Here is an 8604-nt window from a genome sequence, read left to right as displayed (position 1 = left end):
CTCTCTCTCTGACCCTTCCCTGCTCACGCTCTCTCTCTCTCAGAAATAAATAAAACAGTAAAAAAAAAAATGCAATTATTATGGAAGAAAGCAGGCCATTGATTGATTGATTTTTGAGAAATGTTCTACTTGGAGGCTGAAGATGTTTTAATCACTACTTTTAGGGACTCCTCAATCCAAACTTCTTTGTTCCTGTTCCAAAACCGTAATCACTGAAAAGAAAGAAATGGCGTTCTTTGGAAGACAAAGTCAAGGTTCTTGAACCAGAAACAGACAATGACAAATTACTAGTTGATGGGGAAAAAAAAAAAAAAAAAAAAAAGGTAAAAATTATAGTCTGGCCCACTTTTCTCTCCTTTCAGTTCTAGGATAAATCATTTTCCTTCATTGTCACAAAGTATAACGAAGAATGATGGATGCTCTGAAGATTAGATTGGTGGGGTACACTGAGCTTTTGCAGATAAGCAGTATCTAATACAAGCCTTATGTTAAAGAATTCCACAGTGACTACTATTTGGTAGGTCTTAGAGAATAAGCCACATAAAACCATCAAATTCAGTGCTACGTTTGCTATTTTCACACTGTAAGATACGTGGTTTAACATGGCCATTTTAAAGATGCTTCCTAAAAACTCAGATGGGGTGAAGAGAAGACACTCTTAGTATTAACTGAGTTTCTATTGTGTTTCAAGCATCCTGCTAAATTCTTTAAATACATTAATTACCACATTTAACCCTCTCAACAAAAGCTACGCCAATCTCATAAAGCAATGGAGTACTCGCCCTAGAGTATGCATCTAGTAAATGGTGTCGTCTGGATTGACACTTAGGTCTGTTCACTCAAGCAAAATCTGGTGAGCAATGGAGAGCCGTGGAGAAGAAGGTGTGGTCCCATGGCTTGTTGTGTTATTGATGGAACTGTGCACAGGCTGCAACGGGGACACAAAGGAAGCGCATGTTACATTCTCCATGGTTTCAGGGTAGAATTCAAATCCTTTTACTTAGCACATCACGACCTGGTTTGCCAACCCCGTCGCTCTTCCACCAGCCCCGCAGGGTCCCTGTCACTCCGCACAGACCAAGGATGCTGGCGCTTAGACTTCTGCAGTTTGGCTTTCGGGGGAAGGAGGTAGGGGTGGAGTGGAGGGGGGCTATGTCCAGAGGGACCTTGGCCTGAGGAACACGTCTTCATTCCCACCCTCGCCATATCCCCTCCTCACCGGGCTCCAGAGCACCTTGGATCCGTGCTCGCGTCCAACCCCGGCCCTCCCACCGGCACGTTCAGCGACCAGGCCCTTCCCGCGCAGGGAACGCGGAGCTGCCCGGACTCGGGCGGGTGCGCCGGAAGCGGCGGCGGCGGCGCGTGACGTCAAGAGGAACTGCCTGCCGCCGCGGCCCGTGGTTGCGGGTTGCTGGAGCTGGTGCTCTGCTCTTCAGGTTCCCCGGCCGCAGGCGGCGGAGCTGCCCCGGGACAGCGGGGTTCGCGTCGGCACCGAGCAGGTTTGTAAGCTGCGCGCCCGGCTCCGCCGCTGGGTACCTGGGGGCATGGGGATCACCCCCCGGGGACCCTTCCGGGCCTGCCTCCGGGACCGTATCCCCGGGCTCCTGGAAGAGGGGAGCCCAGTATACGGAAAGTTACGCGCTCTTGCTGAGGACCCGCCTTTTTCGCCATCGAGGATGACTTAACCTTCACTTCAACGGTGAGAGAAGTATTGGTTCCCCTCTTAACAGAAGAAGAAACCGAGGCGCAGGCAGGTGAAGGCGTCTCACACGGGTCCTGCAGCTGGGAACCGATAGACTTAGGTTCAAAGCGGGTCAGGCTGGCGCCCGAGCCCTAATGATTTGGTTGGTTGGTTGGTTGGTTGCCTTCCTCAGGGTTCTCAAGTTTCATGCGGGTAAAGAATCCCAGGGTGGAAGGTGGGGGTTAGTTAACAGTTTCTGGAACGCCACAAAATCCGCGGGTCGAGGATGGGACTCCGAAATCTGTTATTTCCAACTGCTGCCCCCTGGCACATACTTCTCCCCTGTGAACAGACAGCAGTTGCCGTGTTAAGAGCTTTCTGTGGTCCCAGTTGAGGGAAAATGCAAGCTTCCTCTGCACATCTTGCGGGAGTGGAGGGTCAGTATTTGACTCTGCCATTAACTCGTTTTGGGCAGATGGCGGTCTCCGTCATCTCCCCAGCTCTTAAATGAGAAGGCACTACACACTTAGCCACTTGGGGAAATTTGTTAAACGTACAGATTCCTGGGCCCATCAGCTCAGAAGGTCTGGGAAGATCTGGAAATCGGTGGGCTGACTAAGCTGTAAGATGAGCTGGTTACATTTGAGAACTTGAGATGCGAAGCTTTCTTAGATCAGTGAAGAAATGGATCGTAGGTTCTGAACATGTGCCGTGAGTCTCCCTGTTTTTGTCTTTCTGTACCTGTATGCCTGTGATTGCTGTGAGCTAAAACTTTACTGGCAAAAATTCCAAATTAGGATCACTGACCATTATGAGGTGTTTTCCCCCCCAATTAACTGAAAACTGGAAGTTAATAAAGTTTGAATGTTAATTCACCTTCTGTTGATTTCCTGAGTGAGCCACTTAACCCTGTGGTCCTCATACAGACCCACTTTCCTCCATCTCCCACAGTGCGTGTCACAAAGACAAACACTTGTATCAATCCTAACTCAGATCTTCTGAGACAGGCCATGGGCATTTTTAAAAAATTTAATTAATTTACTTACTTTGAGGCGGGGGGCAGAAAGAAGGGGAGAAGATCTCAAGTCGGTTCCACACTCAATGCAGAGCCAGACACAGGGCTCAGTCCCACGAACCGTGAGATCATGACCTGAGCCAAAATCCAGAGTCAGATGCTTAGCCAACCGAGCCACCTAGGCGCCCCAGGCTGTGGTTATTTTTAACGAGCTTCCAGGGAAGTTTGATGTAGCTAGTTATAATGGAATACGCTTGGAAACCGAGTCTGAGCCTGTTTCTCAGTATCCATATTGGTGAGGGAGTATTACACTACCTTGGAGACTAATAAGACTAATATGGTTTAGGATAGATCCTAGAATAACATTAAAACCAGCAATCCCAAGTGACTTAGTAGGCTTCTTGATTGAGACGTTGTGGTGACAGAAGTGGGTTGTTTTTGTTTTTGTTTTTTTTATTTAAAAAAATCTCTATTTTTGAGAGAGAGTGAAGGAGAGAGAGCAAGCAGGAGAGGAACAGAGGAAGAGGGAAACACAGAATCCGAAGCAGGCTCCAGACTCTGAGCTGTCAGCACAAAGCCTGATGCGGGGTTCGAACTCATGAACTGCGAGATCATGACCTGAGCCGAAGTCAGACGCTTAACTGAGCCACCCAGGTGCCCCCAGAAGTGGTTTTTATGTAGAATCTCTGATTGCTATTGCGCTTGAAAGGATTCTGATCACTCCCTTAGGTAGTCCACGCTCTCACAATCCTAAGAGCACTTTTTTTTTTTTTTTTTTAACAGATACCATTGTGTGGTCTTAATCAGGAATGAAGTGTTCTGAAAGCAAAGAGCAGAAGCCTGTTTGATGGACATGGAAGACAAAAGACGGCGAGCACGTGTGCAGGGAGCCTGGGCTGGCCCTGCTAAGAGCCAGGCCGCCGCTCAGCCAGGCAAGAACCTGTGGGGACCTCGCGTGTGAATGCATCTGTATTTCCGTTCATGTTAAGGAATTATTTAACACATAGTCGGTACTTTGATTTTCTTGATGGCGATCTGTTTTTGAGGGTTGATAATTTAGTATTCCTCATACTTAGTCCCTGCTCTCAAACCTTACAGTGTGTATTTTGGGGTCTTTGACAGACATTACTAATTCCTAGATATCATATAGGTGATCTTCAGGTAGATTCTATTGGCTCTTGCTCAGTAGAACAAACTTTTTGGAGTCTGGTTTGAATCTGTTCTTGCTCTTACTTTAGCCACCACGGCAAAGAGCCATCTCCACCAAAGGCATGGTCAGACCTGGACAAACAAGGAGCATCATCTTTTGGACACACAGTTTGTGTTCAGAGAACCCCAGGAGGTAAATTCTTCTCTCCCAGCACTAAGGGGTTTGCTTGTAAGAAGCTCCAGTCACACAGTAGATGCTCGAATAGTGACTGAATACATTCTCTAGTGAAGGAGCATGCAGGGCCTATAATAATAATGAAATGTGGACTCTAGACTCCTTAGTGTGTCTGATGATCCTTTAGAGGCTGCTCCCAACTCATGGCTGTGTATAGTCCCACTTTGGGGGCAAGAGGGTTATACCATGACTATTGCTTACACTGGTTATCTGAGTACTTTTTTTTTTTTTAATGTTTATTTATTTTGACAGAGAGATGGAGTGAGCAGGGGTAGGTGTAGAGAGGGAAAGAGAATGAGAACCCTCAGCAGGCTCTGCGGGGCTTGATCTCATGAACTGAGAGATCATGACCTGAGTCAAAATCCAGAGTCGGATGCTTAACCGACTGAACCACCCAGGCGTCCCTTTTTTTTTAATGCTTATTTTTGAGAGAGAGAGAGAGGGAGAGAGAGCATACATGCATGAGCAAGGAAGAAGCAGAGAGAGAGGGAGACAGAATCCTAAGCAGGCTTTGTCTTATCAGTGCAAAGCCCGACGCAGGATTCAAACTCATGAACCATGAGGTCATAACCTGAGGCAAAGTCAGATGCTCAACTGACTGAGCCAGCCAGGGGCCCCGGTTGTCTGAGTTCTAACAGTCCTAAACTCATGCTGTCGTTAGTACTAGTGTAATGGGTATCTCTGGAATTGGATTGACATTTTCAACTACTACAATGCCTGATTTTTAGCTTTTTTTCCCCCCACGGGGGAAAAATTGTAAGAAACGGTAAAGATTCACTCTTTTTAGTAGCATGGGACATATGATTAAAATCCGGCATTTTGCTGTAGTAGTGATTTTGAAAATAATGATTAAAACTTATTTCTTTGTATGTCTATTTTAAAAAATCTCCTGGAAAAGTTTTTCCAGAATTACTGGCTGCTTGGAAAATGGATTGATTGTACTTTTTTAAATTTTTTCTTGCCCACTAGTAACTGTGAAGTAGCTCTAAGAAAAGCAGACAAGGGTCTCTAGTGGCATGGGAAGAGCTTGGAATAAAAAAAAGGATAGTTTTAAACTTGATTTATTTTTGTCAGAAATGAGAGGATATGGTAATCCTGCAAATCAGCCTTTCTGAGGGTTAGGGATCACACCAGAAGTAAAATCTGCCTGTTTCCTTGCAGGTAGTACGCAGAGTCCCAGAGCCACGAGTGATTGAGTAAGTAATTCGCTGCCTTCTGCATTGGTTGCCCATGGTAAAATGGAGAGCCCAGATCTTTCACTCACCCAGTTTTTTTCCATCTGGAAGAGATAATGGCCCAATTACTATCTTAATTTTAGGCTGGCATGTTTGTATCTTAGACATCCCTAAACTTGGTGTTTTGGGAAGCCTTTCGCAATTTGCTGATGGTGTGGAAAATGCAACAAGGTACCTGTACGTGGAACTCTGACTCTAGTGTAGATGTCTTGACCCTGTTTCATGAAGATAGCTGCAGATAGTAAGTGAAAATATCTCCTAGTAAAGACAGAGTGGGGACACCCGGATGGCTCAGTTGGTTGAGTGTCTGACTCTTGATCTCAGCTCAGGTCTTGATCTCAGGTTCGTGAGTTCAAGCCCTACACTGCACTCCACACTGGGTGTGGAGCCTACTTTAAAAAAAAAAAAAAAAGGCAGGTTTTTTTCTGAGTTGTTGAGGCATGGATTTTTGAGAAGGCTTTAGTTAGGTCCTTTCGACTAGCAATGCTTATGAAAGCTGTTAGGAATCTAGAAGGCCTTGAATATTTACATACTTGTTCCAGAGCAATTTGAATTCTTATATTGATCTGTATATAAAATATCCTTTTTAATTTTTAATTCCTCTTATACTGGTCAGCATATAAGATATTCTTTTCCAAAATTGATGAAAGATGCTTTGACTTCTCTTTTCCTACTTTTCAGTTTCCATCTGATGTACATAAATCACCAGTAGAAAGCATCCTTTCACTTTAACAAATTAGTGTTTGTACGTTGCTGCTCATGAACAGTCTGCTAGGCTGTTTGGCTATTTGCAGGGTGATTTGTGTTGTTTAGAAAAATGTGAAACTAACATGAAGCTCATCATACTTTCAAAGGGGGGTGGTGTAGTTGTGGCCTTGCCACTATTTAGTCCTTAGGTATGTTGGGGCCATCTCTCTGGACTTTCGTTTCCTTGTCTGATATAAAGGTTTGGACCACATGATCACTGAAGGCAGAGTGTGGTAGCTCTAACAGTCTTTGATCGCTTTATAAATACCGGTGTGACATTGCCTCCATTGGTGATAAAGAGAAAAAACAAAACCATGAAACCTATTACAAGGAACATGTGGGACATTCAGGCTGAAAAAATGGGCAGTTGTGAATATTCAAGTCACAGCAAAATGACAAAACTTCCTTTTTGGTCCCAGCATTTGTTAATTCTAGTTGTGTAAAGTTAGCTATGTTAGATTTTTATTTAATGGCCAGAAATGTCTCCCATATTTGAACTGAGCCAATTTCTAAGTGTGGCCCAGAATATATCACACTGAAACTTTGTGTTTGGGCCCTGAGAAGTGATAGGCCACTCATTTAGAGACATGGTACATTTGTGTGACGGTAACCCTGCCTACGTTTTGGCTCCCAGGGGCTCACACATCTGCCTGAGAGCCCAGCTCACATATCACGAACTGTTGTCTCACATGGCAGAAGGTGATGTGAACCCTGTCCCTTTGTATTGTTTTCTGTGAGTTACCTCTGTCAGGGAGGATCTGACGCCACTTTCTGGCCTAGGCACCTATGCAGTCTGGCTGTCGGTTTCCTCACTGCAGACCTCACCACCTTGCACATCTGGAATGGTTTTGTACTTTTGCACATTTGATTAAATTCTGGGCTTTTATTGCCCATCTACTATGTGCTGGGCACAGGGAAACAAAGGTCACCCATTCCTTGCCCGTCAGTGGCCCACAGTCTAGTAAATGAAATAGATGTATAATCAGGTAAATTGTAATACTGTATAGTGTGAAACAGTAGGCTTGTAGTAAGGTCTGCTGGCAGCATGGAGGATGAGTTGGTTAACGTTATTTGGGTGGATTAATGGTCAGGAAAGTGCTGTAGATGAGACTGAGCTGAGATTTTGAGAGATGGATTAGAATTTTCCATGGGACCAAAGTTCGGGTGGATTGGATTGCGGGTGCTGGATGACAGGGAGACATTCCAGCTTGTAGAAAAGAAGGATTAGAAATACGGTGGTATATTCAGGAGATTCCAGACAGCGGTGGGAGGCTCATGAGTGGGTGGGAGCTGTCAGGAAGTAGAGCTACATCATGGGGACCTTGAATGCAGGGCTGAAGAGTTGGTGGGGAACCTTTTTTAATCAGGCAAGAACCACATTAGACATGTACCTGAAAGCAACAGGAGCCCACAGCCCTGAGATGTACTTGCTGCCTATTAAATGCACCTCTTGCAGGATCTCCAAGGGATTTGCTGTTTGGTACCCCTTTGTGTGATAGATTTCTGGACCATATCAGCCTCAATTGTGGATGAAATACAGAGGGGTAGAATCAGAATATATTTCATCCCAGTTTTTGTCTCCATGGCCTTACTCCGTCAGGATTCAATTCCCAATGACATCAGTGGCCTGCCACCATGTTGCCCTTTATCTCAGTGGTGGAAGAAGGTGGGATTATGCCTCCCTCACAGTGCACCCTCACTGTGAAATGATTCTGGTGACCAGGAGTTCGGGAACTGCAGAGCCCAACCCTTCCACTGGGTGGAGTGTATTATTTTGCCTAATGCTAATGAGTCTGTTTCCTTGATTTCTGTAGCAAAGAAGGTGTGTATGATATCAGCGTGTCACCCACAGGTGTGTCTAGGTAAGTGAATCCTCCCTGGAAAGTGACTATAATTAGTTTCATGTTAACAGTCTCTTAAAATGTTCTACTCCCTTTTTTGAAATAGGTAACTTATGCCTCTGAAAATCTTGGGGCAGGGGGGCGAGGAGTGAGACTTTGGTAATATCTCTTTTTATATAGAATTTCTGACTCCAAAACATTTTCACAGCCTCTCTGTCAGATATAGTAACTATTCTGTAATTTTTTAGGTGAGGAAATAAGACCCAAGGAGATTGAGTACTTTTTCCCAGTACCACATAGTAACTTAAAAGTAGAGATGACCTAGCCTCAATTTCTGTGCTCTGAGTGCTCCATTTTATTCTTATTACATTACATTATATGCATCACTTCATTTATTATCACATTAATCATATTACTACGTGTTTTTTTAATATGTTAATCCTTAATCTACATAAATAGATTAAGTAATCCTTAATCTACATTAAGGTATATTTCAGTAAAGTTAAAGCATATACAATTTAGGATAGAGTAGGCATTAATCATTAAAATGAAAATTTTGGAAGCATCCTCTTATTGCATGAGAATACTAATAGTCACTATAAGATAATTAGGCCATTTAAAATAAATATATCAGAACTTGCGTGTCTAAATGAATTGTTTAGAGCTTCAGAACCTCTCTTTTAAAGCAAATTTAACAGTCA

The 8604-nt window shown here is 44.2% G+C and overlaps 1 protein-coding gene across 7 annotated transcripts in view; it reads left to right on the top strand.

Moving 5' to 3' along the window:
* The first annotated feature begins 1386 nt into the window (after positions 1–1386).
* ALKBH3 (alkB homolog 3, alpha-ketoglutarate dependent dioxygenase) overlaps positions 1387–8604 on the top strand; it is a 35142-nt gene continuing 27924 nt past the window's right edge. For 4 of the 7 annotated variants that reach the window (XR_005527496.1, XR_005527497.1, XM_039226740.1 and 1 more), the window contains exons 1-5: positions 1387–1499; positions 3480–3628; positions 3935–4038; positions 5242–5276; positions 7877–7924. Coding sequence is in view for 5 of the 7 variants with exons in the window: in XM_039226740.1 (XP_039082671.1) it covers positions 3544–3628; positions 3935–4038; positions 5242–5276; positions 7877–7924 (272 nt within the window). In the remaining 2 variants the exon portion in view is untranslated. Of the gene's footprint in view, positions 1500–1543; positions 1700–3479; positions 3629–3934; positions 4039–5241; positions 5277–7876; positions 7925–8604 lie in introns of those variants that run through there. The other 3 variants (XM_039226743.1, XM_039226741.1, XM_039226744.1) reach the window with 3 other exon arrangements.

The sequence above is a fragment of the Hyaena hyaena genome, unplaced genomic scaffold (genome assembly GCF_003009895.1).
Source record: "Hyaena hyaena isolate Hyena2069 unplaced genomic scaffold, ASM300989v1 scaffold_23, whole genome shotgun sequence".
In the NCBI taxonomy this organism is placed as follows: domain Eukaryota; kingdom Metazoa; phylum Chordata; class Mammalia; order Carnivora; family Hyaenidae; genus Hyaena; species Hyaena hyaena.
The sequence above is the reverse complement of the archived record's forward strand: the minus strand, read 5'-3'. Positions and strand labels throughout refer to the sequence as shown.